General features: G+C 47.5%; 1 protein-coding gene across 2 annotated transcripts in view; it reads right to left on the bottom strand.

Moving 5' to 3' along the window:
- Window positions 1–17,007, bottom strand: part of Acly (ATP citrate lyase) — a 49,206-nt gene that overhangs the window by 29,374 nt on the left and 2,825 nt on the right. For both annotated transcript variants that reach the window (XM_034504687.2, XM_034504688.2), the window contains exons 2-11: window positions 15,144–15,325; window positions 13,650–13,772; window positions 11,991–12,053; window positions 11,310–11,500; window positions 10,751–10,830; window positions 8,878–9,008; window positions 7,994–8,112; window positions 7,023–7,159; window positions 6,078–6,139; window positions 4,633–4,750 (exon numbers count right to left, since the gene is read on the bottom strand). In XM_034504687.2, coding sequence (XP_034360578.1) covers window positions 4,633–4,750; window positions 6,078–6,139; window positions 7,023–7,159; window positions 7,994–8,112; window positions 8,878–9,008; window positions 10,751–10,830; window positions 11,310–11,500; window positions 11,991–12,053; window positions 13,650–13,772; window positions 15,144–15,302 — 1,183 coding nt within the window. In that variant the 5' untranslated portion in view covers window positions 15,303–15,325. The remainder of the gene's footprint in view (window positions 1–4,632; window positions 4,751–6,077; window positions 6,140–7,022; window positions 7,160–7,993; window positions 8,113–8,877; window positions 9,009–10,750; window positions 10,831–11,309; window positions 11,501–11,990; window positions 12,054–13,649; window positions 13,773–15,143; window positions 15,326–17,007) is intronic.

Below are 17,007 nucleotides of genomic sequence, written 5' to 3'. Positions count from 1 at the left end.
ATTAACAAAAGGCTTTTTTTTGACAATGAGACAGGTCTGCTCCTGGCAGCAGCATCATACTCCTATGATGAGAATGATGAGCGTCTGGAATCCCCTTATAGAGTTTGCCTCCTATGTAGCAAGCCAGCTACCGGGTAAGAGGCTCCCCTGACAGTTCAACTGCTGACAGTTTGCTGTCTAAACTGGATAAACATGATGCAGGGAAGTCAACTGCCGAGCATTTCAGCAACAAGGTAGGCAAGTCCTTCATAATACCTGCTTCCTAGAAAAGTCTGTTAGAGGTTCTGGGCCAGAAGGCTGAAGGTGATACCCCAGTAACACAGAGAAATTTGAGGACTGTCCAAGCAATCAGTTTTCTTTGTCATGGCTACAGTTTTGGAAGCTGCTTGCTTGCACTCCCTGCATACTCAGGTAATATTCATCCTTTTCAGTCTGTGATGGGGCTTAAGACTAGATAGTTAGAGTCTCATAGCTAAGCTTAAGTTGTTTAGGATTTAATGTTTTAAGGTCTAAGAAGACATTTTAGGTTGGTAATGCAAGTTATGATAGAAATTGATTTAGGTACAGAACTCTGAACTCACCAAGACAGGACAGATAGTGACTGGGCGTTATGAACTTAAATCTTACCTGATAGTTTTCATAATTGTTATTATTGTATATAGTTTATTATTGAAAGAGAAAGAGCCTTTTATTGTACTAAAAGGAGGAAATGCAGAATCTCTTGTATACTCTATGAAAGCATTACCTGTCAATAAAAAGTTGTTTGACCTATTAGCTTAGGTAGGAAACAGAAGGCAGGTGTTCCAGCAGAGAGAGAGAAGAACCTGGGATGGAGTCAGGCATGGAACAGATTTGCCCTGAACTCCGAGGAGACAGACGCATGAAACCAAGAAGAGGTAACCTGTCATGTGGCACTCATGGAATAGAATAAGTGGGTTAATGTGGTGGATAGCCCTAGCCTCTTGTTGTCATGGTAATTCCACTCCTGGGAGGGGCTGCGAAGGAGGAGTGAATCTTGTAAACAGAAGAAAAGGGAGACTAACTCAACCAACCAAATGGGTGATGTATATATGGTGTTATGTCTCTTATATGGACTTAACTGGCTGGGATTAAAATGTCAATACAAAGCCAAGAACATTTAATTGGGTAATAATTTCTCATGACTTAATACATGCCATCCTTTATGAGGGCATGTATATAAGTTGATTAAGTAATCAAACTAACCTGAAGAGGGCAGTGGCCTTTCTTTATTGATCTTCATTGACAAAGCTGTGTGCCCTACATGTTCCACGTGAATGTTTTTTTTTTTTTTTTTTTTTTTTTTTTTCTGATTTTTCGAGACAAGGTTTCTCTGTGTAGCTCTGGCTGTCCTGGAACTCACTCTGTAGACCAGGCTGGCCTCGAACTCAGAAATCCGCCTGTCTCTGCCTCCCAAGTGCTGGGATTAAAGGCGTGCGCCACCACCGCCCGGCCACGTGAATGTTTTTATAAAACTACCTGTTGCTTTTAAGTTTTATATGTTACAGGATGAAAGAAGAGAAACTCAGCCCTAGCATGATTTATACTCGGGGATGCTGAGTCTCTGGGACCTCCTATTCCAGCTTCATGCTTGATTCTACTGCAACTGCATCGAAGCTGCTTCCTTTAAGGACTTGCTTCCAGAACTTTTCCAGAACAGCTAGCTTGCCTGTCCAGCCTTTCTGACTGTAACAGTTATGGTGTCAGCTTTGCTATGAACTTTCTCAGTACACAGTGACTTCAAGGCAAATGATGCCAGCTAGCTCTCCTTTGACTAAGCCAATTTTCCTATTTCCCTTTGGGCCCCCAGATGGGAATTCTTCGCCCCAATTCAGCTGGAAGCAGGCAAAAGGAGATCATCGCCCCAGTTCCTTATGTTGGGGTGGATGGTTCTGGTTACTTTGTAAATTATACATGTGTTGTAATTTAAGGAATACTTTACAAATGTAGCTTCAGACAGGAAGGGAATTAGAGAGCTAAATCTCAGGAATTAAGTGGGACTAATATTTTACTCTCATGTAGGCATTGTGCCTATATATCTTATTTAGATATATTATTTAGACCCAGTCCTTTTTAATCAAAAAAAAAAAAAAAAAAAAAAAAAAAAAAAAAAAAAAAAAAAAAAAAAAAACCACCACCTGATTTGAGATGGTTGGCTTGTGAGTCAGAGGCCTATGGTAATTGCATAGCTCATTGCTTACTGTTAGGATGTTTTCTAGATTTTAATTAGAAATAGTGGAAAGGAATTAACAGACAACTGTTCAGATTGCCTTACATAGTTGATTTTCAAAAACGTCAGAAATCCATAGAATTGACGTTACAAACATTCTTATATAAACATTTATTTTATTGGAGACCTATCTGATCCTGACAGCTTCCCAGTCTTGGATTCTAAGAAGAAATTGAGCATCTTTGGAGTTACTCCAGTTGTGGTATGACAGCAACTAGGCAAGAATTGCCTCTTTTCATCTACAGACGAAATATTGTGCAAAAAAAAAACCACACTTGCAGAATAGTCGACTGATTATATCTGCCAAGACAGAGTAATCAGCCCTTAGTAATTCTGCATTACTAGGTCTGTCAGATGATCCTGGGCCAGAAGGCCCAGAAGACCAGATGCTCCAACGTTTTGAAATAAGGAACTGTCTAGATGTTCAGTGGTCTATTTAAATTGGTTGAGTTTTAGAAGCCACGCTTTGTGCTTCCCATATCTTTATTTAACTGAGTCATTCTGGATTTCTGATGGGGTTGAAGATTTATAATCTCACAGCCAACCCAGGCTATTTACTTTGAGAGGATGGTTTTCAGATGCTATTCATTCTGAAGACAGGACATAAGTCAGGTTCAGAACTAAGTTTTTTAATTGAGAGAGATGGCAAAAGTTCTATTTAGTTAACAAAAATGATGGACTGGGTGTTAGATTTATCTTGTACTTTAACAATCACAACATGGTAATATAGTTAGTGCTCAATTAATATGTGAAAAAATATTTTTTTTATTGGACAAAAAGGGGGAAATGTGGTGGATAGCCCTAGCCTCTTGTTGTCATGGTAATTCCACTTCTGGGAAGGGCTGCGAAGGAGGAGTGAATCTTGTAAACCTTCTGTCCAATCAAATTTGTTAAATAGCCGGGCGGTGGTGGCGCACGCCTTTAATCCCAGCACTTGGGAGGCAGAGACAGGCGGATTTCTGAGTTCGAGGCCAGCCTGGTCTACAGAGTGAGTTCCAGGACAGCCAGGACTAAACAGAGGAACCCTGTCTCAAAAAACCAAAAAATAAAAAAAATAAAAAAAAAAAAAAAAAAAAAATTAAAAAAAAAAATTTGTTAAATAAAGGCTACAGCCAGTGATTGGGCAATAGGAGTGGGAGGAGCCAGAGGCAGAAAAAAGAGGAGAAGAGGAGAAGAGCCGTTGGAGGAGGGGCAGTTGGTGGAAGGAGAGAAGAGGAAGAAGACCTCGACCTAGGAAACCGCAAGTTGTTAAGAGCTCTCTTAGCCGGGGAATAGTGTAGTTTAATGGTAAATCTGCCCAATCTAGGCATGCAGCGTTCATTTGATATTTATTGACTTGTGTCTTTATTCTATGGACTTCCTATGGGCAGGAGATTTACCGCAACAAATTAATTAAGTTGTGAGCTAGTAACTAAGTTTCAGATTTCAGGAACTAGGATATGAGCGGAAAGGCCCACAGTTATACCAATCACCCTCTCACCCTTAAGTCAATGTATGCCACTCCTCTGCTCAAATACAGAATAAGGTGCCAACTCAGGGTCACAGCCATGCCTGTCCAGAACCTGTACAGCCCCACCTCCTCCCTCCTGACCCCAGTCTACAGCCCTCCCTCTGGTCCTCTTTTCCCTACCCTCCAGACAGGTCTCCTGTAGAGCCTTGAAATATGGCATTTCCTCTGCAGAAAGCATCCCTAAGCGTTCTCCCCTGCTGTAGATCGTCACTAAAATGTCACCCTTTCTAGCCATCTGTCCCCTTTAATTACTTCATGGGAGTCAGAATGACCTAACATCACAGTCAAGCTAAACCCCTAGTACCCAGCACCCTACTAGGCATAGAGCAGGCATTCTAGATTTATTAAATGTAGAGGGCAGTCATGCCCAATTTAAAGGCACTCCACCAGGGGTCAGCAGAGCATGGAAGAGCCCAAAGACCCTTTTCTAGCTGCTCCAGACAGAAGGGAGAGGATGCTGGATGTTGGGAGAGATCGCTCACCAATTAGGAGCACTTGGATGCTCTTGCAAAGAACCCAGGCTCAATTCCCAGCATCCCCATGGTGCTGGCAGTTCCTGATGATCCTATGCCCTCTTTTTGGTATCTGTGAGCACCAGGCACTACACACAGTACACAGATAAGCATTCAGGCAAAACACACATACACATAAGGTAAAAAAAATCTTTAGCCAGGCAGTGGAGGCGCACGCCTTTAATCCCAGCATTTGGGAGGCAGAGGCAGGCAGATTTCTGAGTTCGAGGCCAACCTGGTCTACAAAGTGAGTTCCAGGACAGCCAGCCAGGGCCACACAGAGAAACCTTGTCTCGGACAAAAAAAAAAAAAAAAAAAAAAAAAAATCTTTAAAAAGGTGGAGAAAAAGTTCCCCATCTTACCAACTTCTCCCATCACTCGTAATCCCTCTTGATAGTTAGGGCCACCTCTTCGGACAAAGATGGTGACCTCATGCTCCTTCAGGGGACCCTGGTAATCTCGAATTGCTCTCACAATGCCCTAGAGAAAGCCAAAAGGACAACAGGGGCATGTGATTGAGAGGCACCTGCAAATCAATGTAGAACCACAGCAGACAAATGTACAGCTGAACACGACAAGGACTGCTTCTCACACAACAGGCCCTACTGGTCAAGGACTATGTACAAGCTAAGCGAACTTCACAACTCCAGGCTCAGCGTGTGAGTGTACAGTAGCCAAGAACCATACCCTCACGACTCTGCTACACTGCACTGCCAACAGCAGTGCTTGCAGGTGTCTCTCTGTTCTGGCTGTTGTCATTGCACCAACGTACCTCTTAGTGCAATTAGGGTGAGGGAGTCTATGTCAGGGCCCTACACAAGGCTTCTCAGTTATAAAGATTCAGTCTTCCTTAATGTTGAAAGCTGCCAAAGTGATATAGGGAACCGTTCTTATGATGGTATCCAGTCTGGAAAAGGAGAGGCTGCACTTCTCCAAACAGTGTGCTGACCATGGGCTTTAAGTTTAACTTCTATCACCAAAATGTTATACAATTCCTGCTCAGTGCCTACCAAGGATGCTATCTGTACCGCAGGACACTCCCAAGTTAAAGCTACTGATATAAACTCACTTCAAAGAATCAGGCCCAATTAGGGAGATCTTGTCGTAGGCAGACCTAATGAACCATGGCTATTCACTTCTTGAGAGCTCAGACTTTCAAAGCGGATACTCTTTTCTTGAAGACATAGATGGGAGGACCACGTGGGGCATGTTTCTTTAAAGCTTCATTGGGCACCACAACATGGAATAATAAACAGCCTTGGGAAAGGCTAAAGAGGTGAAATCTGAGACATGGTAGCTTTGTCATCTTTGTGGACTAAAGTCGTGGGGTTTTTTTGTTTTGTTTTGTTTTGTTTTGTTTTAAAGCATGTTACCAAGGTCCTGCCTCATGGCCATGCACAGGGACACAGACTCAGAGGGCTCTGGCTGGATGTGGTCATCAGAAGCTGTCCTCCCCACAGCAAATCAGTGCTGAGAATAAGGACAATCAAGTCCAATGTCTGAGAACCAGTTCTGAGATGAGAGAGCAAGCTTTCAACCTCTCCCTCTGCTGCAGATGGGAGAGTTATGTTTTAACAAATGCTAACTGCAGAGACCCACAGCTTGAGATCCATATCTCCTGTCTCTGCTTCCTTCACAAGGACCTTAGGAGAGGGTTACAGGGTTCAATCTCCAATACCAAAAAAGAAAGACAGACCAGCCCTAGGACACAAGCCCTTTAACCAGGTTAAGGCAATGCATGGTAACTTGCCTCAGGCTCACCTCTGCTATCCCCAAGCCCATTTTCCCACTGCTCACAGCTGGTTACCTTGAAGGTGGCGGCCACATTGGTGAAGTTTGCAATGCTGCCTCCAATGATGAGGATCTTGCCTGCATTGGGAGTGAAAAACAAAGTCAAAGTTAGAGATATAAAGGAACTGAGCCTGGCCCCAGACACTCAACTGAGGATGTTCTGGCTCCCCCGAGCAAAGATGCTCTTACTGGGAGGGAAACAGGGAGCAAGCAGGATGATCTCCCCAGATACCCACTCAGCTTGCTCAAGTGTCCACTCCCCACGTTACCCAGTGGCAATCATTCAAACCTGCACTCTCTATCTTCCGGCTGGTACCAATAAGTCCAGCTTGGTGTCTTGATACTGCTGGTAGGAACCTCACTTTTTCTTTCTCTCTCTCAAGGGGAACTGGCATATATAGCCCTAAACACTGGGAATGTGGGGAAGGGACACTGGGCATCACAGAGACTGGTAAACTGTAAGAATCACTAAGCTCCGAGTTTACATTCATCACAGCAAAAGCATGCTGCAGCCTTTTCCTCCTCCCACTCCCTCGTCACACATGAGGTGAATTTCACATGCTCTCCTTGCCAAGTGTGAGCCCCTGACTAGTGTTGCCAGTGTCCACTAACACTGTGAAAGAAAAACAGATCCTGAAATTAAGTGCCTAGTCCTACATTACAAAGGACCATAGCACCGGGCGGTGGTGGCGCATGCCTTTAATCCCAGCACTTGGGAGGCAGAGGCAGGAGGATTTCTGAGTTCAAGGCCAGCCTGGTCTACAGAGTGAGTTCCAGGACAGCCAGGGCTACACAGAGAAACCCTGTCTCAAAAAAGAAAAAAAACAAAACAAAAACAAAACAAACAAACAAACAAACAAAACCCAAAGGACCATGGCCTCAGTGACTTTTAGCACAAATCGTCCACACACTGTGCTCCTCAGATGTGTGTACATCCCATGCACTCACGCCTGTGCCTCACCTTCTGGGTGCTTCTCTCGAGTCATAAGTGAGAGGATGGTCTTGGCATAGTCATAGGTCTGTTGTTCACTGGGGGCACCTGAGTATTCCCCGTAATTCGCCAGTTCATTGACACCTCCAAGATCACAGATGGTATCACTGCCAGAGAGACACAGAACTCAGTGCTTGGTCAGGGCAGAAGAGCGTCAAACCTGTACAGAGTTACCCATCATGCTCACAAGCATGGAAGTCAGTCAGCCTGCAGAACTGGCCTTGCAGACCTATAACCTTCAACCCCCACCCGAGCCTCTGTTGAAGGCCAATGTGCCCTGAGACTCTCCCGGCAGAGCAGTTTGCCAGCCACAGAGCACCAAGGTCCTGGACAGACAGAGTGGGGGAAACGAACAATGAGCAGCTGCCTGACACAGCCCAAAGATATAAGAAGATACAAGAACTAGGATGTTGCAAGAGTCCCCAGGGAGCAAGCTGCTGCAGCCGGGGCAACAGGGAGGCTGGGGCAGATCACAGATCTACTGTAGCTTCAGAGAAAAAGCTGCCAGTTGTTTGAAAGGGCCTAAAACATGATCCCAGTATTTCTATAAACTGAAAAAGTGCAAATGTTTATCTAGATATTAAAATGCCGGAGGAGGACAGAGTAAGATGTGCTCTGACCTTCTGAGGAATGGGTGAGTAGCTTTTACTTTCTAGTGTACTTCTTGTGTTTGTTACGTCTCTATGAGGCACACATCATCAATTACAAGAACTAAAACCACACAATGAGATCACTTTTAACTACATAAGGTTACAGAACATGTCCAGGGCAGGTGGCCCTAGAGTCATTTGAGCCCTCAAAGGTGTTGCTGCCTTCATCTGTCCAGTATGTTCCTGGACCACAGACAGGCGAGACCCCAGGGAGGGACCCCAGGCAACCCGCCTATGGAACTGAGTGGGTGAACCTGGCTGGCAACCACCTGAACCCCTCCTTCTTGTCACCTGTACACGACGGAGGCACCACCCCCAGCAACCATGGTCCAGATCCGCCCCTTGGGGTTCAGCAAGGTCAGCTTCAAGCTTGCCCCACTTTTGGCATCCAGGTCTGCAATGTAGGCTTCCTGGGGACCAGAGAACCACAGGTGGCCTTTTGAGCACCCTGTTCACAAAGTCCCAAACCCCAAGACCACAGTTTTCTATCCGAAGGCACATTTAAAGGTTATTCAATCACTATAGTGGGCTGAAGACTGTGCAAAGCCCCAGGCCTGAGACGGAATGTAACAGTACCTTTAAAGTAACAAAACCACCCACATCCTGGAAACAGATTTCTTGCTCCACTTCCTGACATCAGGTCCTCCGTTCTGTCCAAATCCAGATCTCACTAGGTCCACTGCTTCCCTCACACTCTCCACAGCAGCTCCTACCCTTAGTTCACCCCACATCCTTGTCCTCTCCCCCGCCCTTGTCCTTCCTCCAGCCTGGCCAGATGATCTCACACAAGGCCTGATCCTGCTGGGAGGACCTCTCAGAAGACGGGGTGGGAAGCCGCAATTAAAATTCTCAGCCAGTGGCCAAGAGAAGAACCTTCCCATCAGGGCTGGGAAGAGCTACTTGGAATGATCAAGAAGCAGCAAATCAAATCAGAAGCCCAGGGAGGCTGATTGAGAGCCTGGTCTAAAAGGGTTTCTGGCCAGGATTCAGAGTCTTGGCTGATTTCCACCCCGACCCCCAACCTCACTGGGGTTTTAAGAAAATTAAATGGTTCTCCATCTTTACTTTCCTGCCAAATACAGAGCCAAGAAGGGGACCAAGTGATCATCTAAGATTAGTCACTGTCTCCTAGGCTCCATCACCCTCCCTCCATCACCTCCCCAAACCTGCCTTACCTCAGGGTATGCCTCACGCCCAAAGGGGGGAGGGAACTCTATATCACCCCACTTGACTTTGCAGATATAGTCAGCCGTGGCATCCACCTTGGCTGCCAAGTCAAGGATGTAGACACCATCTTTGGTCACCACTAGGAGAAAAGTCAAAATAGTATCAGACACCAACTCCAAGGTGAGGCAACCATCAGCCTCCCAACCACCCCTGCAGACTCCGCCAGGTGCACTCTCAAACACACAATCCTGCCCTACCACAAGGAAAATCCTCTCAGAACATTCCCCGCTTACTGACCTTCTGGTAACAGGTCAAAGGAGACCTGTTAGTTGCCAAAGCAAGTTTTGGACATCTTCATAAAATGGTATATTCCTTGTTGTAAATACTCAAGCACTAGCCTACCCATAGCCCTAACATTAAAAACAAAACCAAAAGCAAGCAAACAAACAAAAACACCCATTTTCTGTTGTTAGTAGTGCATGGGAGAGGCCATAGGTTCAATCCCTTCTACCAAATAATACATTAAAGAATAAGTAAGGGACCAGTGAGATCCATCAATACATGAAGGTACCTGCCTCCAAGGCTGGAGACCCATATGGTAGGAGCAGAGACTGGACTCTCATAGGCTGCCCTCTCAGCTCCAGGCATATGTAACACAAACATATACACACAAGCACACGCATACACACAGGATAAATAAACAAAACATATAAAACATACTAAATAGGGGATGAGCTATGACTGGGCAGTTAACAGAACTTGCTGCTCTTCTAGAGGACATGAGTTCAAGTCCCAGAACCCACGTGGGGCAGCTCACAACTGTAACTCCAGCCATCAGACATACTTTTCTGGCCACCACAGGCACACATGGCAAACATAGTCACATAGACATAAATACAAAATGCTTAAACACTTAAAATTAATTTAAATAAATATTAATAACTGTTGAGGTGGATATGGAAGCACAGGAGAACAGAAGTTCAAGGTCATCCTCAGCTATATAGTGAGTGAGTTTATGTCTAGTGTGGACTAAACTTGACCCTACTTCAAAACAACAAAACCCAAAGCAACAGCAAAAAACCCTGTTGGTCTAGGTTTTGGGTTCAAACCCAAGTAGTGCCACAACACTACACACACACTCATGAACCTCTACTATCAGAAGCCCTAGGTGGGTACATCTCGGCTTCTATGGTCTAGCTAAGGAAGTCTAAGTGTTTGGTGCAAGGTACCCCAGAGTGCTCTGGGCCTCAGGCCAGCACATTCATCTGCAATTTCTCACAGGGCATCCATATTTCTCCACAGGCCATTTAGCTAATTAAGTTAGCACACAGCCATCTGGCCCATTAGAGGACTGGCATTCTCAGCTAAAATTTGGTAATTCCCCTCTTCTTGGACTTTGCCCTGAGAGGCCTAGCCAGAATCTGCCAAGCCATCTGCCTCCTTCACAGCTTGAGAGCCTGCAACCAGCTCTTCTTGGTGTTAGGGGTAGTAAATGATTGACCAATACCTGAGAGAGAGGCCTCCAGGTACCAGGAGGATCAGATCAGAGCCCGGGAAGCCTAAACGGCAGTCAGGGACAACACAACAGACAGACCAAAGCCAGGACTTCCCCAGAGAGCACAGCAAATTAAGGCCAAAGAAAGAAGCTGGAGTTGGTTAAGATATGAATAAATTACAGTCTAGGTGCTCAGAAGCAGAAGGTGACACTGGAGACCACTCCTTATGGGGACACCCTGGGTACCCATAAAAGTCTTGTACTGTCTTCTGGCACCAGAGCTCAGGTTCTCTGAACACCGAGGCGAGAGTTAGTGTAGGCATGGGGGCCCAGCCCCAGCCCAGCGCAGCCCAGCGCAGCCCAGCCCAGCAAACAAAGCTTGTTACCAAGGGGGTTGATCTCAAGGTAGGTGAAGTACAGATCCTCGTAGAAATTGAATAGACCAGAGATGAAGCTGGCCAGGATTCTAGAAGGGACAGGGAGAGAAGGCCAGTTAACCTGTCAGTGCAGGACTGGGCACCCAGCTCCCACTCCCACCCCCTCGCCTCCAGCAGGATCACTGTCACTGACAGCCCAGCCCCACTTCTCCACTCCTGACCCTTTGGCCCCAACTGTCTTCTGCCAACCCCACGCCCTGGCTGTCACTCTTCAAACACTGAGGCGGAAAGAAGCTGTCAAGCTCTGAGCCAGAGGAGGCACCAGACAGACAGGGGCCAGGAGGTGAGGGATGAGGCTGGCATACTGCAGACTGATTGCAAGTCAGCACGCTCCCCACACATGTGGCTCCATTTCTCAGGACAAAGCGGTGCCCTCCAGCTGCTCCCAAGCACGGAGGCCCACTCTACGTTCTCTCTCCTCTACCCAGAGCCCAGCTCATTGGTCTCCTGCGTCACATTGGACTTCTAGTTCCCAGGTGTGCCCACACTGTCCCTCTCAGAACTCAACTCTTTCTTGTCTTCAGGGGCGTGGACCAACAGGTGTCTCTTAATGTCCTCAGCATTCAGCTTCTCGTCTACACCCACAAGCAGCTTCTGGGCTTTGGCATCCACATCGCCCACATCCACACCCCCTTCATGGTGGAACAGGACGTAGTCTCCTTCCCGGGTAGCATAGATGCACACATAGAACTCCTCAGCCTTGCAAGGAAAGACGGCATGAAGCGGGTAAGGGTGCTCAACTGGCAGGGGGTCAGAAGGCCTCACCCAGGAGTGGAACCCAAGCCCCGTGGTCTCATTTCTAAACACTAACACAAAGTAGTCACCCCAAGGAGATCTGTGTGCTTGCTACCTTCTGCTAGGTGACAAGCAAAGACAGGCCTCAACCTCCTTACCTGGGTCAGTGTGGTCCCATCTTGGGAAGGGGTCCTGCCTTCAAGTCCTAAGTCCTCGTCCCAACAATAGGAGGTCCCTCTGTTACCTGCTCTAGCACTTCTGCCGCAAAATAAGCCTTTCCTTTATCTCTGGACTCCTTGCTCATCATTTCCTCCAGGCCTCTGCCAGACCTTTGGAGACCCTGGTACCCTTGGCTTTTGTCCCTTGGCACCTTAACCTCTCCTTTCAACATTTTTGGAGGACAATCACAAAGCTGATGGAGGAAGAAGATCCAGCTTGGCACTGGCTCACATACCTGACTGTGGGGGACAAAGGGTTCAATCAGAAAGTTCTTGAGGAAGCCTTTGGCCTTGCCAACCTAAGGAGAAATTGAGGGAGATGCTGCTTAGATGTGTGGTACATTCTTCACGAAGGCAAGGCCCAAGCACTGCCACCACATCTGGCAAAGTGACTTCGCCACAAGTCAGGGCAAGGGGTTACAGATGAACGTAAGGAGTTCCCAGGGGATCCCCTCTTTCCATGAATACTTTTACCTATGTATGAGGAGGGGGAAAGGAATGTATGCATGCCATGTCAAGGCGTGAAGATCTGAGGGTAACTCAAGAGGGTTCTCTCCCTCCATCTTGTGGATCCCAAGGTCGAACACTGGTCATCAGGCCTGGTGGCAAGCACCTTGCCCACTGATCAATCTCATTGGCCCAGACAGTCAATGGTAATGGCACAATACTTTGCCCTGAGGTAGACATAGTGACTCAACTTGAGGACATGAGTCTAGGTCTGAGGGGTAGGAGAGAGGAGAGCCAAAGGTTGATTAGGTGAAATGTTCCCTTCTGTGTTTCCTGGCTGAAGACAACAGGCCTGCAGAGCTAATCAGCTTGAGTGGGTCCCTGGCGGCAGCAAAGGCGAGACAGTCCTCATCCTGAGGCCCCCCCCCGCCCCCCCCGCCATGCGTCATTGCTGAGTCAGGGACCAGACAGTGATCCATCAGAGGTAATGAGCCGCTCCAGCCAGGTCTGACACTGCTGCCAAGCTCAAATGTCCGTGACATCTCCCACCCATCAGTTGGCCAGGAGGAGAGCATGATGTGCTCCCCTGGGGACACTGTTCAGTACCCAGCCCTACCACCCTCTCCCCTGGGGCCTGGGAACCCAAAGGTCAGCTCTCTCCATCCCTGGACTCACAGCTTCAAAGATCTGTCTTTACCCACAAGGACGGGAGACTAGGAAACAAACAGTAGGAGCTGCTTTGAGGAAGCCCAACATGGAGCAAAGTGGCTAATGCCACTTCCCAGGGCAGCCATAGGAAAGAACAGCTCATCTCTGACCCATGCGTAACCCAGACAAGCACCAGTATCTGCAGAATCCTATGCCAAGCAGATAGAAACACATCCTTCCCAGGCTAGGCCAAGCTTCAGACCCACCTCTTCTCCACCTCTCTTGGAGAGTGAGAAAGAGAAGAAACAGTTCTACCTCAGAGCATAGCTTAGCCTTCCTAAGCCACAATTCATCTTAGCTCATTCTCAGCATTGAGAGCAATCATGGAGCCGGAATAACTGAATTTAGTCTTCGGCATTAATAACTGTCTCCATCCATGGCTCTCCAACCTATTTGTCTTCCTTGCCTCTCAACTATGCAGCTCCTCTGTGGTAACCATGTCACCTGGAGAGTAAGCAGTTCTCAGAATAAGTGGGAGTCCTATCTCCATGTTGGCGGTCACAGCTTCTAGCTTCCTAATTGCTCTGGGGTTACAACTGTAGTGCATCTTATCAAACAGTATCAATGGATTGATCTTCTGAGGAGGGAGCTGAGAATGACCAACAAGACTGAGCTGCAGTCCATACTCCATCTTTTTCTCTGTTGCTATGGGACTGGTTAGGCTATGAGCCTTGGGTTGGTCGATCTGAAGGTCACCATGTTGTTTGTTACCACCCTGACCTCCCTACACCAAGACTCACGGTGGCCTCATGTCCCAGTCGAGGTTTTAGCCAGGATTTGACTCCATCCAGAGAGAGGTTGACCCCGACTAGGCCAAGCTTTCCTCGACGTTTGATCAGCTGGTCTGGCTTGACAACCAAGCTCTGGAATGAAAGGGGTTGGGGAAGGAAAAGGGAATGAGGGAGTGAAGTTATATGGCTTTGATCACCCTGCTTCCAGATCTAGTTCACATTTATCCATCAGGGTCACTTTCCTGCCCAGAAGCTTTCCTCAACTACCTCAGCCAAATCTTTTGACCACCAGGAGACAGCTAGGATGAGCTTGGCACAGAGTAGACACTCGGTAGACATCTGCTGAATGAGCAATCTCTTGCTTTCTCCACGTGAGGTATTAGCTGCATCATCAAACCATGTTTAAAACGTGGACCAATACTTGTATTCTAAGACTTGGGCCCTTTGGAGATAATCTGATCAAGCCCATCCCCCTTTAAACACTAACCACAACAGGCCAGGCAAATCAGTCCCTAGCTCCAGTACCAGGAAATCCACTACCATCCCAGCTGCCTCAGAAAGGAAAAAACAAAACATCATAAGGCCTTGTCTGGGCCTGCCAAGGAAGTCTAAGGGTTTCCCAGAGCCGCCCCAAAGACACTGTAAAGGGATCTTAAGAGCTTCTACTCCAGGCTGGTCTCCTCCATGCTCAGCCATCAGCCATTTTCACAAAGTACAAGGTCCCACTTGTTTATTTATTCATTCTTAGGTGTAGGTGTGCTTTGCCTATATGTATGTCAGAGAGGACATCAGATCACCTGGAAACAGAGTTACAGATGGTTGTGTGCTGCCAAGTGGAAGCTGGAGCCAAACCCAGGTCCTCTACAAGAAGAGTACCCCATCTTTATCCCTGAGCCATCTCTCTAGCCTCAAGGTCCCACTTCTTAAACGTCCTGAGATGTTCCACTTTGGGGAAGTATACTTTTGTTTGTTTGTCTGTTTTGTTTTTTCAAGACAGTGTTTCTCTGTGTAATATTCCTGGCTGTCTAGAACTCACTTTGTAGACCAGGCTGGCCTGAAACTCACAGAGATCCTCCTGCCTCTGCCTCCCAAGTGTTGGGATTAAAGGCACCATCATGCCAGACATAATTGATTTTTTTTTTTTAACTGAGCCTCTACCAACTGCTGGACAGCACACTAAACGCTTCCTGGATGTTCTTGCTAATCCTTATAGCTCATAAAGTGTTATCCCTATTTGACAGATGGGGAACCTAACTCAAGAGAAGTGAAATGGTTTGCCCCAGGCCACACGGTTCATAAATGGAGAGGTGTGATTTGGATACCAGTCTGTCTGGTTCCATAGGAAGGGCCCAGAGTAAACTCAAGACCCTGCTCAGCCGGCTGCAGACACAGACGCAAATCTGCAATCATGGAACTCCTTGGGACACCTCCAACAAATCAAATGCTTTCTCCTCCTCAGAGCCTGAGCTGGAAAGAAGGGCTCAGGGTGCAAGCACAGCTTACCTGGCTGAGCAGCCATGGGTGGTCCTGCAGCAGATGGGCCCAGTCTGTGTCAGGGGTAACCCGGGCATACTTGAACCGGTTCTGGATGGCTGAGGTGGTACAAATGTACTTGTAAAGGAGTTCCTTGCCAGTCTGCTCTGAAATTGCCTTGGCTGACATGGCTGCTGAGGGACCTGGTTTACCTGCAAGAGGAAGGGGAACCGGTTGGTCAGTTTGGGCAGGAAGGTCAAACCAACAGGTTGGGTCTACTCCCAGCTGCCCCCAAACAATAAAACTAGATCTTGGCTTTTCTCAAAAGAAAGATGGTCGCCCTGGTAGCAGGGGATGGAAGGTGTCACCAAAGCAGCAGCATTGTCATCAGCACAAATCTAGACCTAGAGGTGAGGAAATCATAAAAAATATGAAGGTGGCACCAGATACAGTAGTGTCTTCCCATAATTCCCCTCACCTGGGAGGTAGAGGGGGAAGAATCACAAGGTCAAGGCCATCCTGGGCCATATGAGATCCAGTCTTAAAAGGAGAAAGAAAGAGAAAGAGGGAGGGAGGGAGGGAAAGGAGGAAGGAAGGGGGAAGGCAGGAGAGGGGGAGGGAAAAGGGAAGGGAGAACAGAACAACAAAAACCAGTACAATTCCTCTGGAACTCTTGGCTTGACCTTAACCTTGTCTCTATTCCCTCTGGGCAAACTAGCTGGCCACAAGCACCTTCAGTCCAGAGCAAAAGGCAGATCAAAGGGGAAGCTAGGAACTCCAAGAGTCAGATCCAAATGTGAATACTGTTCTCTGAGGTGGGCCCAGACACACTGAACTATTCTTCATGTCCTATGACCTGTGAAGAACACTTCACAGTCATTTTGGCCTTGTTCCCCCCCCCCCCCCCCAGGTTTCATCCCCTCTCAGCCTGACTCACTCACATATATCCCCTGTTCCCTAATAGAGTACAGGCCCTGATAGGGTAGGAGGAAGGAAAGTTACCTCAAAGCTCTTTTCTACCAGGACACTAGACTCCTACCTCCAAGTACACAGCAGTCACAGGGCAGGCAGGGAACTATGCCCTACAGATCATCCCATGCAACCCACTGAGTCATCTTAGCTGTTAGCTTGGAGCAAAATCCTCTAAGCAAAACAGAGGTCTCTCTGGGGACCACCCTGTACTAGTCACTCCTTAACTGAGCCAGGACTGGGAGGAAAGCAGAAGCTATCTTTGGTAACGTGTAGAAAAACTCATCTTAGGAGCTGCAAGCAAAGCTCGTTGGTTGGCACACAGAAGGCCCAGGGTTTGCTCCCCAGCACTATAAGAAATAACTTGGTGGAGTTCACATCAAGTCCACTAAGATTCATAATCCCATTTCTCTGACAAAGAATCGAAATTCAGAGGGAGGGAGTGAACTTGCCCAAGAAGCCTGGCTCACCAAGACTGGCGGCCCTGTTCGACTCAGGAGAGTCTACAAGAATTCTCTCATCCTTCCTGCCCACTACCTTGCCAGACACATCCACTCTCCCCTAAAGCAGCTTGTGGAGAATACCAAGAAGAGATGGGGAAAGGAAACAACACAGTTATGCCAAGTGCCTGCCTAGACCAAGACAAGCTGCCCGGCCTCTCCCAGAGAGCCAAAATGGAAGCTGTTGAATTTGCTCAAGAAAAAAAGTCAAGAGAGGGAGTTAAGGAGCTGGCTGGCTGACACATCCAGGAAGGTTAGAGTTCTCTCCTAGTGGGGGGGGGGGGGGAAGGTAAGTGTCACAGGGCCACACTGAACTCCCCTGCCAACAGGCCACTGCGGGAGAGGCTTCAGATGCTGCTAGCCCTGGGCTGCCTCCCTCTGTCTCTAACAACTCACCACAATGGACACATTCAGCCTGGCTCAAA

This window comes from Arvicanthis niloticus, chromosome 6 (assembly GCF_011762505.2).
Source record: "Arvicanthis niloticus isolate mArvNil1 chromosome 6, mArvNil1.pat.X, whole genome shotgun sequence".
Lineage (NCBI taxonomy): Eukaryota > Metazoa > Chordata > Mammalia > Rodentia > Muridae > Arvicanthis > Arvicanthis niloticus.
The sequence above is the reverse complement of the archived record's forward strand: the minus strand, read 5'-3'. Positions and strand labels throughout refer to the sequence as shown.